Source organism: Somniosus microcephalus, chromosome 2 (genome assembly GCF_052327205.1).
Source record: "Somniosus microcephalus isolate GS21.2 chromosome 2, FLI_Smic_1.0, whole genome shotgun sequence".
Classification (NCBI taxonomy): domain Eukaryota; kingdom Metazoa; phylum Chordata; class Chondrichthyes; order Squaliformes; family Somniosidae; genus Somniosus; species Somniosus microcephalus.
The window spans coordinates 157,924,428-157,945,805 of record NC_140988.1 but is presented as its reverse complement, the minus strand read 5'-3'; the positions used below and the strand labels follow the sequence as shown (position 1 = coordinate 157,945,805).

Sequence of the window (21,378 nt, the reverse complement as noted above, 5' to 3'; positions counted from 1 at the left end):
ACCGCCCCTTGATATTCAACGGCATTACCATCGCCGAATCCCCCACCATCAACATCCTGGGGGGTCACCATTGACCAGAAACTTAACTGGACCAGCCACATAAATACTGTGGCAACAAGAACTAGGTATTGTGCGGCGAGTGTCTCACCTCACGACTCCCCCAAAGCCTTTCCACCGTCTACAAGGCACAAGTCAGGAGTGTGATGGAATACTCTCCACTTGCCTGGATGAGTGCAGCTCCAACAACACTCAAGAAGCTTGACGCCATCTAGGACAAAGCAGCCCGCTTGATTGGCAACCCATCCACCACCTTAAACATTCACTCCCTCCACCACCAGTGTACCGTGGCTGCAGTGTGTACCATCTACAAGATGCACTGCAGCAACTCACCAGGGCTTCTTCGGCAGCACCTCCCAAACCTGCGACCTCTTCCACCTAGAAGGACAAGGGCAGCAGGCACATGGGAAGACCACCACCTCCAAGTTCCCCTCAAAGTCACACAACATCCTGACTTAGAAGTATATCGCCGTTCCTAAATCCTGGAACTCCCTCCCCAACAGCATTGTGGGAGTACCTTCACCACACGGACTGCAGCGGTTCAAGACGGTGGCTCACGACCACCTTCTCAAGGGCAATTAGGGATGGGCAATAAATGCTGGGCTTGCCAGCGACGCCCACATCCCATGAATGAAAAGAAAATGTGCATGTGTGTAGATATCGGGTGAGGTTTGGATCCAGCTCAGCTGCGACGCCCATTAGTCTGTCAATAATTCCCATTAAACTCATACAGGATGTATAACACTTGGGAAAGGTACTGAAGAGTTGTCAGATTAAACCCCAGAAGGCAGCACCTTCAGGAAAGGACAAATAAAACTGGGGGGAGGGGGAAACACAAATTTGTAGAAGTTCATTTAAAAATAATCAAGCTAATAAAGTCTAGTGAGCTAGATTGAGATTTGGAACCTCAGGCACATCAGGGAAAGATACTGGTTTTGCTCTGAAGTCAAGTAAACACTGCACTCAGTTTCAAATCTGAATGTTAGGAGTCCTGAACAAAACATCTCCCAATCATTCTTACCTCATAGCATTCACAATAATTCTTCAGACACCCTGACCTCTTACAGTTACACCCTTTGCTGTGCCGTCGATCAGATTCACCTTCCTTTCCTTTTCCAATCTTCGGTTTAAATGCTTCTGGATTCCTATCAAGACATGCCTGGAAAAGAAAGAGGATATTTTAGGGCATTTAGAGTTCCAAGAACATAAAATGGTGCAGTACTCTTTCCTTCAACCACACTTTTCAATCAAAAATGCTATACAACACCAGCACAAAAACATTGCAAGAATCCGCCTTTGGTGAAACACAGACACAAACCGGGTTCAAGATATTATCCTACAACTGTCCTTGCTAATGCTTGGCTTAAATAAAATGTGGGGAAAGAAAATGTTTTAGTAACATAGGAAAGTACAAGACCAAAAAAAGACCATTTTGGCCTGCCCTAGAGTTGAATGCACAGTTCACTGCCTATAACCCCTTAATTGATTTTCTCACCAAATACCAAGCAGTCCCTCTTAAAAATGAAATCTCTTCCCTTTTTTATTTACATATAAGATGGCTACTGGATTACATAAAGAGAATTGTCTATCACAAAATATTTGTATATAGAAACAAGATAATTGCACTGTCGTACAGAGTTGCACAGATCAGCAAAGCGTATAATTTGATCATTGTTTTATGTTGCATTAGCTAATCTGCTTTGCCAGCATTAAGAGTGCTGCAATTACCTTGCTTGGGGGGAGGGGGGGGTGAAAGAGAGGGCAGAGGAAGAGGAGAAAAAGGAAAATCAGACAGGGATTCCACTTGAAGTCACAATCCAGTAACTAGTAATAGAAAGGATACATTTGTAGATCTTGGGAAAGAGGACCAGGCTTGGCCAGCCGAATAGCCAACCCACTGTCTAGGCTCACACAGATACTCTGTTTTATCACCAAGAATTTAGTAATGGGCAATGGTGGCCATCACCCACCACTGCAATGGGGACATTTTGAAATGTCCTACTTTAAAACCATCCAATATGCAGTTACGAACCTGAACAATACTCTGGGTTCTATAGCATACTGCACATTAAACCTGGAAGTTGCTGTCACGTTTTGAGATTTTGACTTTTATTCTTCATGGAGAGGATTTAGGAATGAGTTACGGTTAAGGTTTTAACAATATGAATTCACAAGATTTTTTAAAAAACTACAAGCTGCAGCACTGAAATGAAGGTTTGCGGGGGGGGGGGGGGGTGATGATATGTTAATGAGCCATCTACCCTATTACAGTGGAGACAATTCTATTCATGCGAGTCCACCATGAAGTGTCTGCTGAGAACATACACTCGGGAGAGGGGGTAGTTGGTTTGGCCTTCTGGCAAATCCTTGAATGATGACATGTTGGAGGTCTCACCATCTACTGATAGGGCACAGAAAGAGGCCATTCGGACCACTGTCTTTGCCGGCTCTTTGAAAGAGCTATCCAGTTAGTCCCACTCCCTGCTGTTTCCCTGTAGCCCTGCAAATTTCTCCTTTTCAAGTATATCTCGAATTCCCTTTTGAAAGTTACGATTAAATTTGTGTCCACCACCCTTTCAGGCTGTACATTCCAGAACATAACAACTTGCTGCGTAAAAAATCGTCTCATTTCCCCCTGGAGTTTTTGCCAATTATTTTAAATCTGTGCCCTCTGCTTATGACCCTCCCGCCAGTGGAATCAATTTTTCCCTATCTACTTTATCAAAACCCCTCATCATTTTGAATACCTCGATTAAATCTCTCCTTAACATTCTCTGCTCCAAGGAGAACAATCCCAGTTTATCTAGTCTCTCCACATAACTGAAGTCCTTCATCCCTGGTAACATTCTGGTAAATTTCCTCTGTACCTTCTCCAAGGCCTTGACATCTTTCATAAAGTGTGGTGCCCAGAATTGGACACAGTACTCTAGCTGAGGCCTAACCAGTGATTTATAAATCTTGTTTGATAACGCTCCTGTGAAGTGCCTTGGGACGTTTTACTACGTTAAAGGTGCTATATAAATGCAAGTTGTTGTTGTTGATGATAACTTCTTTGCTTTTGTACTTATTCCTCTATTTATAAAACCACAGATCCTGTATGCTTTAAAAGCCATAGCAACGTGTCCTGCACCTTCAAAGATTTGTGTATGTGAATCCCCAGATCTCTCTGTTCCTGCACCCCCTTTGAAATTATACTGTTTAGTTTCTATTGCCTCATTTTTCCTTCCAAAATTAATCACTTCACACGTCTCAGTATAAAATTTAATCTGCCATGTGTCTGCCCATTTCACCAGTCTGACTATGCCTGCCTGAAGTCTGCTACCATCCTTCTCACTGTTTACTACATTTCCAAGCTTTGGGCTGGATTGTGCCAGCCTTGGGGAGACGGGTTGAGGCGGGACTGTATTTAGACCCCTCTTGGGAGGTGATTTTTGTACACTCCTTTCCACTATCTTCCCCATACTTTTATTTTTTCTTTCAGCACCTTTTGAATGCTGTAATTGATCTGGCATCGATCACCACTTATGGCGATTTATTCCATGTTCCAAAAACTTGTACAGGAAACTTTGGTTTATCCGGAGGTTAACTGTCCGGAATGCTCGAGCCACCAGCAAAATTCAGGAGTCGGTTTGGTAAGTTTTTTTTCTTTTCGTTGCTTTTTTCCCCACTAGTCAGGCTCTGCAAGGTCTAGCTAAAGCTGTTGCTTAGCTACAGAGACGCTTGCAAGCTACGGCCGACTGTTTAGAAGCTGTTGGGTTTGTTGCTAGATACGGAGCTCAAAAGCTTCCGTATGTTTTAACATTAGCGCTGGTTTGTCCGGCAGTTTTGATGGGACGGCAACAGCTCGGTCCCGTCGGTGCCGGATATCACAAAGTTTCCTGTACACTCATTCCTCTATTTTTCCATCTTTTACCTTGCTCGCTTGTCTTTGTTTTGCAGACCAATGAAAGTAATCTAACCATGTTTCTCTATCTTGCCTATTCCATGTCATTTTTTAATGCCTCTGTCAAATCCCCTAATTCTTCTCAAATAGAATATAGCCGCAGTTGCTGTTGTCTTCCATCATAACCAAGACCCATTATTCTGGTAAACCTACATTACACTTCCTCCTGGGCTATTATCACTTTCTGGATGAGGAACCCAAAATTACACACAGTATTCCAGCTATAGCCTGAAATTTACTACTTATGTAAAAAAAAATTATCCTTCTTTACAAACACCCATCCGCGGGCACCCCACTAGCCACTATCTGCCAGTCTAGGAGACATCTCATTAATTGTAATTGTTTGCTGTCTGCCTTTTAGCCACCCCTCTACCCATGCTGCCACTTTACCTTTTATACCATGGACCACGATCTTCTCAACCAATTTCTATGATGCATATTATCAAATGTGTTCTTGTGGTCCATATAAACTACATCTATTGAATTCCCCCCATTTAAGCTTTCGATCATTATCGGCAAAAAAAAGTTATTTCAGATTACTTGAACATGACCTATCTTACACAAATGCATGTTGAGTATTTGAAAAGTTCATGTCCTTCTAAGTATTCAGTTATTTTATCTCTAATTTTGGGGTCTCATAATTTTCCTACTACTATTGTAAGACTAAGTGGCTCCTTCCTGGAGCGCAAAACCAAATTTCTTTAAAGTTAAACGGCATCAGCATCTGCCGCTAATTTCTTCAACTTTTAAAAAAGTTAGCGCCCCAAACGGGGCTATAATGAATTTCTCCCCCTCCATGTCTTTTGGCCACAAACATAATTAGCAATGCTGGGTCATGATATCCAAGTCCACGTTTAACCCCAAAAATCACATCTGCCTCAACAGCCAAGAAAAATAAATTTATGTCAATGGCGCTTTTTGCTATTTTTTTTCCTGTTGTTAACTTTCTAATCCGTCCTCCTTTTCTGAAGGTACTGACTCCTTGATGGGGTACAAATAAAAGGGTTCCATGAACCCTCGGATACCTTGCCCAAGTGATCAATCTTCACGTGTGAACTTTAGCTATTCAGCTACTGGGACATCACAACAGAGTCTAATCCTATCCCTATCTGTCGACCACATATGCATTTTCAGCTGGGCTCGCTCGAGAGAAATAGAGAGAGCAGCGGAGATTGTTGATCCACTAACAGAATCTAAAATGGGTAGTGGTGTTTGGTGAGGTGAACGGGATGGAAGTAGGTTGGTGAGGTTAGTGGGCATCCTGGGCAGAAAGAATCCCAAGATCAATTGCCACATAAATTAGACCTTTACCATTGCATCTTTACATTCAAGAGGTACACTAAAGAATCTCACCTTTATTGCTTTTAGCCGCTCAGCTTCATGTTCCAGATTGTTGAAGCAGTTGGTACAATTGCAGTTATTGCAAAATTCTCCATTTGCAAAGCAATCACAGTATCTAAATAAATAAAAGTTGAAGTTTTACGTTAATTAAGATTAATGATTTTCATTAATATAAAATGTCCACAAATATATTAATAAAAACAAATGATGATGAGTTAATCTCACTATCAGATTGTGTAGCATTCCTGGCAGCTTGAGCAAGGATATTACACAAATTCTGCTTAAATTTTATAAAGACACTGCAATAGAAATAAATCAGAGTTGCATAAATGGGGGGTTGTCACCCATTTTAGTCTTAATAGCTTTATTGAGTTTTTAAGCTTGTCTAGGAGAATGAGGCACTGTGTGTCTGTCACGTGCTACTGAGCTGCCTGTATTGAGTGCAACTGATCGGCAGATCAGCTATGAACATGAGCTCTGATGTTGCCTGCATGATTTTCAGATGGCAAGAGCATTTCACTATTTGCACTCATCGCTTACCTGTGGATCGGCTGGGTGGGGGGGGGGGGGGGGTGGGTGTGCTTGGGCACCAATGGAGGCTGCCAATTGGGCTCTCCATGACTTGTGGGTATGTGGCCCTGGGGAGGTGCTATGCCTAGCTGAAAGCAGAGTGGGTCAACTCCTCCAGTTTCAACATGAGAATAAAATTAATAATGAATCAAGAAACAAATAGAACACAAAAAAGGTAAAGCACAACAATTAGTTTAGCATAGTCAAATGTTCTGCAACAACTTGCATCAAGTGTATAACGTCAAAATGTTGCATAAGAAATGTCAGCAGTTGAGTGACATGATGATCAACCTCATTTTCCCCCATCTTTAAATTGGTTAATTTGAAATCCCTTATTCCTGAAATTCGCTAAAATTTATTTTTAAACATTCATTAACCAGATGTTTTTGATAAACATACTTTATGCTTAGGGTGCCATGCATCATAACCTGCTGCATGAAACAGATTTGTAAAGGATGCTTAGAATTTTGGGGGGGGGGGCGCTGGAAATCAAGACAAATCTAGCAGTTGAATCTTATTTTTATAATCATCAATAAGTAGCTGAGCTGTTATATAACTTTATGTCTAGAATAGACAGAATACAGGACAGCCAAGGAACTACAAGGTGGCCTAATGGGTGAAATGTGGTGTCTAAATTATTTTACTTAACTTTTTTTTTCCAGACTGGAGCGTCCCACACCAACTTTTCTCTTTTAGTCATCTTCAGGCCCTGCTCAGCTTTGTCCTCATCAGCTCATGCAGCCATGCCACTATTTGCATGACCGTTCTAATCATTCATCTCCCCCTTCTCCAGCACATTGCCTCCCTAAAAACTTCCCCCACTCATCAATTCCTTATAATACCTTCTTTTCTACCAGCTTCCCAAACTAAAGTCCCTCTGCCTCGCCCTCGGTATTTTCTGTCTATTGTGGCACCAGTCAATGGCTCTATCAGGGCAGCAACTCCAACTGTCTCACTCTTTCAGCAACCATCTCAAAGGGCTAACCTCTCTAACCTTATCCCCATCTTGCCTCTCCCATTGACTGTCTCCTGATCCTGCTGGCAGATAATAAATCTTCATCTTGTTCTCGAGGGAGTGAACATTCTCAAAGGCAATATGGAAGAAGGCTCCAGTTATCCATAACCTAATGACAGATGAATCTATCACCATCTTGGCATTGACAGAAACCTTGCGTACATGTGGTGACGCATGCCCATCTGACTACACATCACCACCTGCCCTGCCCAAACAGCCATGGTGGTGGCATAGCTCTTATTGCCAAGTCCCACCTCAGCTGCATTCCTTAATACTTTGGCGTCTTCACCAATGTTCCCTCTAATTCTTTTTTTGTACTGAGTGGGCCACGAACTCCTTTGAACGCGACCTTTTCGTCTGTGGGCAAATTTTACAACAATAACTTTTACACCAACAACGACAGCAACAGCAACCACTTAAAAGCATATATACAGTAATGCCACGATAGCAAAATACTGCAGATGTTGGAAATCCGAAATAACAACAGAAAATGCTGGAAAAACTTAGCAGGTCAGGCAACATCCGTGGAGAGAAATTTGAGTTGACGTTTCGTGTCGAACCCTTCTTCAAAACTGGAAAGAAAAGAAAATAGATCGAAGGCAGGGCTGCGATCGGACAAAAGAAGTGAAAGAAACAAAAGAAGTCAAAGAGCTAGACGAGATTGTAATAGGCTGAGATTAGATGTAAAGTGTACTGGCAGGGCAAGAGATAGCTGCCAGGTGTGAGAGAGGAAACAAAAGGAAAGGGGGGTGGGGGGGTGGGAAAGGAGTGGAAAAATTACAAGAAAAAATATGTAATAGGGGCCGAGGTTATGATCTGAAATTGTTGAACTCGATATTGAGTCCGGAAGGCTGCAGAGTGCCTAAATCGGAAGATGAGGTGCTGTTCCTCAAGTTTACGTTGAGCTTCCGTGGAACAATACAAGAGGCCAAGGACGGTGAGGTCCGAGTGGGAATGGAGCGGTGAATTAAAATGACAGGCGACCGGAAGCTCGGGGTCACCCTTACGGACTGAACGGAGGTGTTTCGCAAAGCGGTCACCCAATCTGCGTTTGGTCTCCCCAATGTAGAGGAGACCGCATCGTGAGCAGCGAATACAGTATACTAGATTGCGAGAAGTACAAGTAAATCGCTGTTTCACCTGGAAGGGGTGTTTGGGGCCCTGGACAGTGGGAAGGGGGGAGGTATAGGGGCAGGTGTTACATCTCCTCCGCTTGCACGGGAAGGTGCCAGGCGAAGGGGAAGGGCTGTATGGGGTCTAGCTCTTTTACTTCTTTTGTTTCTTTCACTTCTTTTGTCCGATCGCAGCCCTGCCTTCGATCTATTTTCTTTTCTTTCCAGTTTTGAAGAAGGGTTCGACCCGAAACGTCAACTCAAATTTCTCTCCACGGATGTTGCCTGACCTGCTGAGTTTTTCCAGCGTTTTCTGTTGTTATACAGTAATGCCATATTGCCATCCCACCGTTTCAAATCATGAGACAATCAGACAAGGTTCTATACAAGATTAACATAACCGCTCTGCTTTTGAATTCTATTCCTCTAGAAATGAACCCCAGTGCTTTGTTTGCACTTTTATGGCTTTTTTAACCTGCGTTGCTACTTTTAATGATTTGTGAATCTATACCCCCAGATCCCTTTGCACCTCTACTCCATTTAGTCTCTTATTTTTCCAAGGAGTAGGTCGCCTCCTTATTCCTCCAACCAAAATGCACCACCTCACACTTATCTATATGGAAATTCATTTGTCATTTACATGCCCAATCTGCAACTTTATCTACAGTAAAATTATAATTTTCCCATATTTATTCCGGCTTTAAACAATTTTCCAAATGTAAAAAAAAAAAACTCCTATTTTTGTTTCTGACAAAGGCAACCTTTGTTGCCCACAGGCAGCTTGAATTCTTCAGCAGACAGATGTGCTAAATGAGTTGGCCTGTAGAAAGTGAGGTGCCTCAACATTTCTAAAAATAAACCGGACGCCAGAATTCTGATTTTGAAAAGTAAGCTCCAATTTCCTCCACTTTTTATGTTAAGGTTTTTATTAACTTCCAACAGCAACAAAACTAAAACCATAAATCCACCCCTGGTGCAACATTGGATTTATTAAAAAGTAGCAAATAAAAGTAAGTTAAACTTGTATTAATCACTCTTCTTCCTTCTGCTAAAATGCTTCCTTGCTTCACCTAATGATTCAAAGCCTAATCTTACAAACCCATCTGCAGTAGGGTCATTTTATTTTAACAAGTGGATTCACGTACAGCTCAAACTTCGCACAAACTAGTTTCTCATTTCCTCGGCTAAAACATGACACTGCCATCTGACAGCAACAAAGTCCCTTCTTACCTGATGCAGGTAAAACTCGGTGAATCACTCAGCTGTAACAGATTTAATAAGATGAGGTACACGTGGTTATCTACCGATCTCTCCCGCCGATTTTTAAAGCTTTGTCGAACCCCATAGCGGTGACAGCCTGCACTGAGCTGGCCCCATGGAGTTTGTGTATAACAGGACCCTGGAACCATGGCGCCAAAGGAGAAGGAGGGAGACGCTACCCTCATCACCATGGCAACCAGCTGAGCACGGCTCCTCGACAGCTTCTGCCTGCAGCTTTCCAGAGGCCGACACAACCAACCCCGCACCCACTCCCTCATCATGTGGCTGCTGCCCCAACTCTTTTGTTACTTTCCAATTGGGATTGGCGCTGAGGTCGTAAGACTCGCAAACGACTCTGCATTCCAGGCCAGTGTACTGAGCCCCTCCCCCGCTCCAGCTGTCCAGTTCTCTGCACACATTTCAATTGAAGTGCGTGCTAGCTCTGGGACGTGTGCGCGGCCACGCGCCTTAGAGGGAACAGTGGTCTTCACCTCCTTCAAGCTCACTCTCTTTCATTGATCCCACCTCCCTTAAAATTGTGTAAAACTCTACCTAGTCCTGTGCTGACTTCCCCACCAATATCTCCTTCCTTTGCCTTTACACCATGAAACTCCTCACCCCTGTTGATTTCAACCTGTGCCTCAACACTGGACTCCTCAGACTTTGCTGCTCGATCTTAACTGAATTTCACCCTTCATGTAAACACGATCATCTCCTCAACCTTGCCAGCTCGCTCAGCCTCTCCACTTCAGGAGGTCTCAATCACCGATGAGGCTCTCTATGATTACTTCCTGTTTACTCTTGCATCTCTCTACCATCCGCAGCCCCACCACTAGTAAAAAAAAAACTATCTACAAGATGTACCACAGCAACTTGCCAAGACTACTTCTTTGGGAACTGGGCCGACTGATCCTTTGTCCCCTTCACCGTCAGGTCAGATTACCTGAAGGTGCTGGGAATATGCTTCGGTGCGGCTGGGGTGTGCACCAAAAACTGAGAGGAGCGTACTGACATGGTCAAGCAGAAACTGGAAATATGGGAGCAGCGCACCCGATCGATTGCGGGCAAGAACCTGATCATCAGGTGCGAGGTGCTCTCTGTGTTGCTGTACATGGCGCAGGTCTGGCCCATACCCCACTCCAGTGCCGCCGCAGTCACCCAAGCCATCTTCCACTTTATCTGGAGATCAAAAATGGACCGTTTTCGGAGGGACACGATGTACAAATCTCCAGCTAAAGGGGGAAAGAACGTACCCAACGTCGCCCTCATCCCGAGGGCCACCTTTGTGTGCGGCTGCATCAAGCTGTGCATAGACCCTCGGTACGCAAACACCAAGTGTCACTAGGTGCTGAGGTTAGATCTGTCCCCGGTGCTGCGAAGGATGGGTCTGGCCACGCTGGCGCGGAATGCTTCATCCAGCTGGACCGTGCCGGACCACCTGTCCTTCGTGGAAAAGTTTAAGGGAAACACCTTTGACCACAAGGCCATAAAGCAGTGGTCAGCACGTAATGTCCTCGAGGCCCTATGGAAAAAGGAGATGGTGGATCCTGTCGATGGTTCCCCGAGCAGACTGTCGAAGTCATTTGGCAGAATGCTTCATCGCCAGAACTTTCAAACAAGCACCAAGACGTAGCTTGGCTGGTGGTGAGAAGGGCCCTCCCCATCAGATCCTTCATGCACTCCCGACGTCTCAGCTCCACCGCACGCTGCCCTCAAGGCGGCTGCAGGGGGGACGAGACAGTCATCCAACTCCTTCTGGAATGTGCCTTTGCAAAGAAGGTTTGGAAAGAGATGCAGTGGTCTTTGTCGAGGTTCATCCTGAGCAGCTCCATAACACAGGAATCTGCGCTCTACGGACTGTTCCCAGGGACGCACACCGAGACAAACATCAACTGCTGCTGGAAGGCCATCAACTCGGTGAAAGACGCCCTTTGGTCTGCCCAAAACTTGCTGGTCTTCCAGAGTAAGGAGTTGTCCACGACCGAGTGTTGCAGACTGGCACATTCCAAGGTCCAGGATTACGTGCTGAGGGACGCACTAAAGGTTGGCGCCGCTGCCGCAGAGGCACGATGGGGAAGGGCCACAGTTTAAGGCCCTCCCGTCACAGTACACCGAGGGGCTGGAACCAGTATAAAAAAAAACCTCGGGCCGTATGATGCAGAAATGGCTTAATGAAAATGTACTTGTAATCTGTTTGTGTAAATAGAGTACCATGTACTGCATTCATCTGCATTATGCTACATGCAATATGGATTGTATTGTAATGTATTTTGACAAGTATTGAAATGTATCTTGAACCCTCGGGCTGTATGACTTATAAAATGTGCAATGAAAATATATTGCAATTTGTCTCTGTAAAATGAGTGTCATGTACCACAGTTAATTTGTATTGTACTACAAGAAATGTGATGTGGCCTGTATTGTAATGTATTTTGACAAATTTTTATGAATAAAGTATATTTTTGAAACAAAAAAAAACTTGCCAAGGCTTCTTCGGCAGCATCTCCAAAACCTACAACCTCCACTACCTAGAAGGACAAGGGTAGTGAGTACATGGGAACACCATCACCTCCAAGTTGCACCATTCTGACTTTGACTAATATTGCTGTTCCTTCACCACTAGGTCAAAATCCTGGAACTCCCTATCTAACAGTATTGCGGGAGCACCATCACCACATGGAGTTCAACAGGTCAAGGAGGCTGCCCACCTTCTCAAGGGCAACTGGGGATGGGCAATAAATGCTGCCTTTGTCAGCGTTGTCCACATCCCGAGAATTAATTTTTTTTAAATTTGAATCTGCATTTTTTTTTTTGTCCGATTGTTCATTTGTGAAGCACCATGGGCCATTTTTCTACACAAAAGACAATGGGGGGAATTTTCCCAGCCCTGGGGAGGCGGGTATGGAGGCGGGACTGCCGGGAAAACGGCAGAAACTGGGAGCGGATACCGACACTGCTCCCAATCCGCCTTCGTGCCATCTTCCCGGGAGGCGGGTCCCCGAGTCGCGCAGGGATCTGTCTCCTTGAGGCAGGAAGGGGGTTAGAGCCAATTAACTGCCTGTTAACAGGCAGTTTTGAGGCTTTTCCCCATTTTACACCTGCAAGTGTGGGCTTCCTGACGGCTGCGAACCTCGCCAGGGTCAGCGAGGCGAGCAGTGGGTCTGCGGGGGTGAGAGGGGTCGAAATGTCAGCTGTAGAGGTAAGTGGTGGGTGCAAGTGTGGACAGGTTAAGTATAAAAGGTGAGTGTAAAGTGCTGGAAAAAGTTTCCTTACCTTTGCTTCTTTCTGCAGGCTTCAACCTTTGAGGATCCGGAGATGCCTCATCTCAACGGCAGAGATGACAGAATGGCTGCTGCATTCTCAGATGCAGCAGCCATCTGCTTTCTGCTGAGAAGAGAGATCTTGTTGAGCATGTGTGCAACGGCTCACCTTAGCAGAGATTGTCAGTGTTTGACAGCTTCTCAAAGCTGTCAAACGCTGACAGTTCATCTGGCAAAGAATTTTCGACAGATGAAGCGTCATACGCGGACATCATCTGTCACCAGCTTTCCCTTAATTGGCCGGTAACAAGGTCAATCAAGGGAAAATAGCGTGGGTTGGTCAGACGTTGCTGGGGACAGGACTGAAACCCTGAAACCAGAAGTCCCGCCTCCAGCACGTCCCCATTGAGAAAATCCAGCCCAATGGGCCAGAATTTATGGCGTCCTCGATGGCATACGCTCAGCGACGCCGTCATAAGCCTTCTGAAGGCCCCGCAAGTTCCGTGTTTCTGCATGCACTGCGCATGCAGGAGGGTTATGCTTCAACTGTATAAAACACTAGTTAGGCCTCAGCTAGAATACTGCGTGCAGTTCTGGTCAGCACATTACAGGAAAGATGTGATTGCACTAGAGAGGGTACATAGGAGATTTACAAGGATGTTGCCGGGAGTAGAGAATCTTAGCTATGAGGAAAGACTGGATAGCCTGGGTCTGTTTTCCTTGGAACAGAGGATGCTGAGGGGAGACCTTAGAGGTGTATAAAATTATGAGGGGCATAGATAAAGTGGATAGGAAGGACCTATTTCCCTTAGCAGAGGGGTCAAAAACCAGGGGGCACAGATTTAAAGTAATTGGTGGAAGGTTTAGAGGGGATTTGAGGGGAAATTTCTTCACCCAGAGGGTTGTGGGGGTCTGGAACTCACAGCCTGAAAGGGTGGTAGAGGCAGGAACCCTAACCACATTTTAAAAAGTACTTGGATGTGCACTTGGGATGCTGTAACCTGCAGGGCTATGGACCAAGAGCTGGGAAGTGGAATTAGGCTGAATAGCTCTTTGTTGGCCGGCGCAGACATGATGGGCCGAAATGGCCTCCTTCCGTGCTGTAACTTTGTATGATTCTATGTAAAATCCGGAACTTGCGATCTGTTAAGGTATGCCTTGACGGATCATCCGAACCGACTAGAAAATCACTTCGCTGGCTTTCGCTATTTGCCCAACTACTGCCCACGAAACTCTTACGGCTGGTAAAAGCAGGCGTAGGGCCTGCTTTCACCAGCGTAAGGGTTGTTATAAATCTTAAATAAAAAATAAAAAAATGCACAAACACTTAAAATTAGTTTATGCAAATATTGGCCCAGATTAAAATGTTTAACATTATTTTTCAAAAAATTACATTTTTATTGTATTTGCTGTAATGAAGGGACTTTTAATTACATTTGAAAATCAGAACATTTATATTTATTAGAGTTGTCTAAATTGTTTAATTATTTGGGGATTCCATTAGGGTTTGTAGGGGATTCCATTTGGAAATGGAATCCTCCTTTCTCATTGGAGGACCTGGCCCACGTGATCCCAGGGATGTTTCCAAACCACCTACGTCCCTGGGATCTGTGGGCCTTTACGCAGGCTTACACATGGAGGCCCAGGACCCAAACTCTCCGTAGCTTTGGAGCCAGGAGGTAGGTTCATAGATGTTTCGCAGGTCGGAGGCGTACTCCGGAGGTACACCTCCAACCGCAAATTCAGGGCCATTATATAAATGCAAGTTGTTTTTGTTTGATGTAGTTGAAACATGTCCCTATTAAGGATAGGGGAAGAAAATGAGTGAGGAATCATTGTGAAAGCTGCCACAGGGTTCTTCTCTGAAGACCAGCCCTTGTGGTCAGCTCAAGAGCAGCAAGACCAGAAAGGTGTGTGTGTGTGTGTTTTATTTTTTAAAAGAGTAACAATTCGTGAATTTTATTCTAATGGTGAAGAAGCTTAGTACTGGACAGTGGGATACTAACCATTTCAGGCAACCAGTGCCATCATGAAGCATAGCAAAGCGCCCTGCACTCTAGTCTTATACCAGAGCTGAAACATCAGAAGAAAACTCCTATTGCAACAGTTGACATTTTATCCACTTCTACCATCCTGTGACTCCCCCAGCTCCTTTTCTCCACTATTAACCATGTCCTTAAATCCCCTGATACACTTCAATAATTGGGAGAATGGGACCCTAATCCAGCTGATCAATGTAGTACTGTATATGCATTAAGAAAGAAAGTGTGCCATTTAGTTCTGTATTGTCGGTCTATGCTCATTAGGAACTGTATTGAAAGTGCCAACTCATTTCACATTGGACCATTGCAGACAGAAGTGAGAGGAGACACTCTCCCATCAGTCTGGACTGGGTGTGAAACCAGGTCCCAGAGGTGATACACTAGCACCTCACCCAGTCCACCAACATACTCATTAAAATGTAAGAAGTCACACAACACCAGGTTATAGTCCAACAGCTTTATTTGAAATCACAAGCTTTCGGAGTGCTGCTCCTTCATCAGGTGAAGTGGAGAGATGCATATAGGCACAGCTTATATAGTCAGAGAATACTGCCAGATGATTACAGGTAATCTTTCTAACTGCCCTTTATCACAACTCGGCAGAGAGATAATCACAGCAATCAAAGGTGTGAATGGTGTCCAAACAGGTCAGTCAGGAAAACATTACATCAAAGAACAATGATGTGGGGTCAAATGTTGCAGGTGCTAGGGTCTGTATGAAAAACAAAAAACTATTTTTTTGCTGGAAATCACAGCAGGTCCGGCCGCATCTGTGTAGAGAGAACAAACCAACGACGATTCGAGTCAGGATGACTCTTTGATGTAATGTTTTCCTGACTGACCTGTTTGGACACCATTCACACCTTTGATTGCTGTGATTATCTCTCTGCCGAGGTGTGATAAAGGGCAGTTAGAAAGATTACCTGTAATCATCTGGCAGTACTATATAAGCTGTGCCTATATGCATCTCTCCACTTCACCTGACGAAGGAGCAGCGCTCCGAAAGCTTGTGATTTCAAATAAAGCTGTTGGACTATAACCTGGTGTTGTGTGACTTCTTACATTTGTCCACCCCAGTCCAACACCAGCATCTCCACATCATGGATACTCATTAAAAGATAGTGCTTTTTCAAATTTACAAAATATTTTTCAGTACTCGGGGGGGAGGCGGGGGGAGGGGGGGCGGGGAGGGGAAAGAGAGAAGAGGAGTCAGTAAACACTTCACAAACCTGGACAACATTCAGACTTGGGCTGACAAGTGGCAAGTAACATTCGCACCACACAAGTGCCAGGCAATGACCATCTCCAACAAGCGAGACTCTAACCATCTCCCCTTGACATTCAATGGCATTACCATCGCTGAATCCCCCACTATCAACATCCTGGGGGTTACCATTGATCAGAAACTGAACTGGACCAGCCATATAAATACTGTGGCTACAAGAGCAGGCCAGAGGCTGGGAATTCTGCAGCGAGCGTCTCACCTCCTGACTCCCCAAAGCCTTTCCACCATCTACAAGGCACAAATCAGGAGTGTGATGGAATACTCTCCACCTGCCTGGATGAGTGCAGCTCCAACAACACTTAAGAAGCTCGACACCATTCAGGATAAAGCAGCCCGCTTGATTGGCACTCCATCCACCACCTCCAACATTCACTCCCTCCACCACCGGCGCACTGTGGCTGCAGTGTGTACCATCTACAAGATGCACTGCAGCAACTCGCCAAAGCTCCTTCAACAGCACCTTCCAAACCCGCGACCTCTACCACTTAGAAGGACAAGGGCAGCAGACGCATGGGAACATCACCACCTACAAGTTCCCCTCCAAGCCACACACCATCCTGACTTGGACCTGTATCGCCGTTCCTTCACTGTCGCTGGGCCAAAATCCTGGAACTCCCTTCCTAACAGCATTGTGGGTGTACCTACACCATATGGACTGCAGCGGTTCAAGAAGGCAGCTCACCACCATCTTCTCAAGGGCAATTAGGGATGGGCACTAAATGCAGGCCTAGCCAGCGACGCCCACATCCCATCAATGAATTTAAAAAAAATAGGACATCAATGTTTTGCAGTGCTACTGAAAACATCTTACTTACAGCTTGAGGCACTGAGACTTTGTACAATTACAAGGTTTCCTAGGTCGTGATCCTGATTCTGAAGTTGATGACCTGCATAAAAGAGAAAAAGAGGTGGAGAGAGAAAGAAGAAATAAAAATAAAGTTAATTTAACTGGCTAATGAATACATTGTTTAATATAGGAATTATGGTTTACAAAGCAGAACTAATTTCAACACCCATGGAATTTTTGGAATCAATGTATGTATGCAAATTGCTCTTCATGCAATTTAAACAATGCACATTTTGCTCAAAATGTTCTTCCCACCTTATTTTTTCTTTAAAAAATTCTATTTGAAAGCATTATAAAAGTGTGGAACTGCTTCCTCAATCACTAAAGCAACACTGACAATTAAAGCAATAGTGTTTCAGCATCTAACAAGCTGATATTTTCTGAACAGCAGTGAAAAATTCATGAATTATAGCTAGAAAAGTGGCAGAAATTTGTGAGCCACCAGATGGCCTGACTTTAGGCCACAAATGTGAAGGCACTCCACAAACACAGCTCAAGTTAATAACTCAGAGGAAGGAGAAATATCAATAAATTAAACCCATGTCCCTAACTTTCTCACGCCGTTTGTAGGATTATATTTATATTCTGTATCATCAAAATCTTGCAGGAGGGAGGAAAGAACAGCGAAGGACATTGCTTGACCCGAAAAAGACAAATGCAGAAAGCCCAGTGGACAGAATAATACCAGTTAATATAGGCAAGTTTCCACTGCCCGTCACTTGGATATTTTACTGTATAGAAAGTTACTGACCCATAAGCTGAAAAAGAGACATCTGAAATTTAGGTTCATGGAAGTCAACAGTAGCATTTTGAACTTTGCAATCATTATATATACTAACGTTAAGATGTTTTAATGACTTACCCATTGATGGGCAACTTTGCTTGAGTCTGAATACTGGATGTTCCAGAAAACCCATTGTTACTGGATATTGAAACATAGGAGGTCTGTTGTAACTAATGAAAAGAAAAAAAGTTAAATAACCTGCAGCATATTTTATCACTTTCCTCGTCTGTTTACTAACACCTATAATAGTTTTAAAATTATTTATAAATGCATTATCTGAACAAAACACAGTATCTATGGAGAACTATTTCAGTATATCTTTAGGATAAATGAAAGTACTACTTTCAGTTTTCACCTCTATTCTGAAGTATAATGCAATGTTAGGCGTCATCTGGTATCTTCACGTATGAATTAAAGCAACTATTCAGCTGCAGAAAGCATCACAAGGGTCCCCATTCTGCCCTCACCTGACATAAAAGCACTTTGCGCTAACAGTCACTGGGTAGTGGTGGGAAACCTGAATAATCTTTCTTTTCCATAACCCGGGGCATTAATGCTAATTGTAGCTTCACAATTGCAGTCTTAGCTGAGATCAGCAGTGAAACCTGGGATCTTCTAGTCTTCATGGCTTAGAACTACATTAGACAAAGCACATATGCGTTTGGGAATCAGGGTAAGTGTACTTATATACACGTCAATATTGGGAGAATAGAACCCTAATTCAGCTGGTCAATGTAATGGGTGTATCAAGAAAGAAAGACTTACATTTATGGAGCGTCTTTCGTGACCTCAAGACGTCCCAAAACACTTTACAGTCAATGAAATGCTTTAGAAGTGTAGTAATGTAGGAAATGCTGCAGCCAATTTGCACACAGCAAGGTCCCACAAACAGCAATGTGATAATGACCAGATAATCTGATTTTTTTTTTTTTTTTTTAAGGTGTTGGTTGAGGGGTAAATATTGGCCAGGACTCCCCTGCTCTTCTTCGAAGTAGTGCTGTGGGATCTTTTACATCCACCCAAGAGGGCAGACAGGCCTCAGTTTAACGTCTGATCTGAAAGATGGCACTTGCGATAGTGCTGCGCTCCCTCAGTACTGCACTGGGAGTGTCAGCTTAGATTTTGTGTTCAAGTCTCTGGAGTGAAGCTTGAAATCACGATTTTCTGACAAAGGCAAGAGTGCTACCACTGAACCATTTATACTTATGATTGAAGAGTTACAGGACTAGAGTTAAGTGATACAGAACAGCATTTTTAAAAATTGGAGTTATAATTCTGTAAGCTGTGGCGTGATAGCTCATCTTCAAGCTCAAAACAAAGGTCAGTAATTTTTAGATAAATACTTGAATGTTGCAGGTGCAATCCTTTACTACAATGGCATTGATGAAGCATTTTACCTGAAACATTTTCTTCACAGATCCTAATGATCTGTATATTTCCATTATTTTGTTTCAGATTTCCAGCATTTAGTTTTTTTGTTCCTTATGTTCTTGTATTTTAAAAAAAGACGAAGGCTGACATGTATAGCGACAGAAAAGAATGAAAATTCTGTATTCATCATGTGCAATCAATGGCATGATAGCATTCTAATTGAATGGTGTTGATTTTCACAGCATGGCAGCCAGTGCTCAGTACGCACACAAGCAGTTCACATTGATTTCCAAAGCAAGAACCTGTACTAACAACAGGGAGCAAAAACCATTGTTCTATTGATCACAGTCATGAGCAGGAAACAGTGAAAAGAATCAGTGAATCACAATTACAAATACAGTCTATAGCTGCTTTTATACCACGCAAAACCAACACTAACACCACATATTCTTGGCACATGAGGCTCACAGCTAGCTGCAACTGGAAATAAGTTTGCCAGGGTTCACCAAGGCCTGCACCTGGAAAGAATTATTTTTAAACCAGGTCTTCTGGGCATGCCCCATAGCAAATCCCAGTAGGTTTACTTCCCGGTTGCAGCAGACTGCCTGATGCAGTGCAATCCAGCAGTGCTAGAACAGGTCTCACATAGTAGAAAAGCAGCTTCTGGGTGTAGAAGGCAAAAAATTGAATTAAGTTACAATCATCTTATACATTTCAAAACAACTTCAATTCTACAAGTCCGAGCAAGTAATTGTTCTACTTGCCTGTGTAACGTATTGAGCTGGAACTACTGCGTATCCCATGCTGCCAGTTCCAGGGGCTGGTGCCAGAACAGTGCCTGGTGGGAGGTTCGTTAAATTGGGCTGGATCTGTGGCAGTGCTGTTGCAGGCATAATGAGTCTCTGCTGGGGCTGGCTGGTGGTAACTATTTGTGTAGTGCTGCCGATGGGTTTAGGAAGCACCTAAAGCCAGAATTACAAAAACATTTGGTTTTAAAACTTGAGTATTAACTACTGTGAGGTAGAACGTTACCTTTGGTTTGTATACAATCAAAACTCAAAAGCATTTTTAAAAATCAAGGGTTCATTTAATGAGGGTTTGAACTCCTCTGCCTGCATTAAATGAAACTTCAGCAAGGGCCAAAGAAATTCTCATTTTAGGAGAGGTTTGCAATAACAGTGTGTTATAATTACATACAATTATTTTACAGACGCTAAAAAAATTAAACATGTACACACTCAGCAAAGTGCAGGGAAGCAGCAGTCTAAAGGCCCTTGCAACAATGAAGTGACAGAGAGGATTGATGTGGGTACTGAGGTCGATGTGTATATGGACTTTCAAAAGACATTTGATAAAGTACCACATAATAGACTAAGGAACAGAAGTAGGCCATTTAGCCCCTCGAGCCTGTTCCGCCATTCAATCAGATCATGGCTGATCCGTGACCTAACGTGGGCCTTTGCCCCATATCCCTTAATACCTTTGGTTACAAAAATCTATCAATCTCAGATTTAAAATTAACAATTGACCTAGCATCAATTGCTGTTAGCGGAAGAGAGTTCCAGACTTCTACCACCTTTTGCGTGTAGAAGTGTTTCCTAACTTCACTCCTGAAAGTCCTGGGCCTAATTTTTAGGCTATGTCCCCTTAGACTCCCCAACCAGTGGAAAGTTTCTCTCTATTTACCCTATCAGTTCCCCTTAATATCTTGAAAACTTCAATCAAATCACCACTTAACTTTCTAAATTGCAGGGAATACAACCTTAGTTTGTGTAATTTCTTCTCATAATTTGACCCTTGGAGTCCAGGCATTATTCTGGTATATCTACACTGCACTCCCTCCAAGGCCAATGTATACTTCCTACGGTGTGGTGCCCAGAACTGCTCACAGTACTCCAGGTGTGGTCTAACCAGGGCTTTGTATAGCTGTAGCATAACTGCTACCCATTGTTAGCAAAATTAAAGCCCATGGAATTAAAAGGCAGTGGACACAAAATTGGCTAAGGGACAGAAAGCAGAGATTAGTGGTGAACAGTTGTTTTGCAGACTGAAGGGAAGTGGGGTTAGGACCACTGCTCTTTTTGGTGTATATTAATGACCTGGACTTGGGTATACAGGGCATAATTTCAAAGTTTGCAGATGACACGAAAGTCAGAAATGTAGTAAACAGTGAGGAGGATAGTAACAGACATCAGAAGGACATACACAGACTGGTGAAATGGGCAGACACACGGCAAACGAAATTTAACGCAGTGAAGTGATTCATTTTGGTTGGAAGAGTGAGGAGAGGTAATATAAACTAAACAGTACAATTTTAAAGCAGGTGCAGGAACAGAGAGACCTGGGGGTGTAAGTACACAAGTCTTTGAAGGTGGCAGGACAAGTTAAGAAGACTGTTAAAAAGGCATATGGGATCCATGGCTTTATAATTCTTTATATGCAAGTTATGCTAAACCTTTATGAAACATTGGTTCGGCCTCAGCTAGTGTAT

At 43.6% G+C, this 21,378-nt stretch overlaps 1 protein-coding gene across 3 annotated transcripts in view; it reads right to left on the bottom strand.

Annotated features, from left to right (window-relative positions):
- The window catches only part of lin54 (lin-54 DREAM MuvB core complex component), an 82,219-nt gene that overhangs the window by 29,948 nt on the left and 30,893 nt on the right, over window positions 1–21,378 (bottom strand). For all 3 annotated transcript variants that reach the window (XR_015073252.1, XM_085964818.1, XM_085964805.1), the window contains 5 exons: window positions 19,652–19,849; window positions 17,595–17,686; window positions 16,701–16,772; window positions 5,354–5,456; window positions 1,079–1,216 (listed from right to left, as the gene is read on the bottom strand). Coding sequence is in view for 2 of the 3 variants with exons in the window: in XM_085964818.1 (XP_085820944.1) it covers window positions 1,079–1,216; window positions 5,354–5,456; window positions 16,701–16,772; window positions 17,595–17,686; window positions 19,652–19,849 (603 nt within the window). In the remaining variant the exon portion in view is untranslated. The remainder of the gene's footprint in view (window positions 1–1,078; window positions 1,217–5,353; window positions 5,457–16,700; window positions 16,773–17,594; window positions 17,687–19,651; window positions 19,850–21,378) is intronic.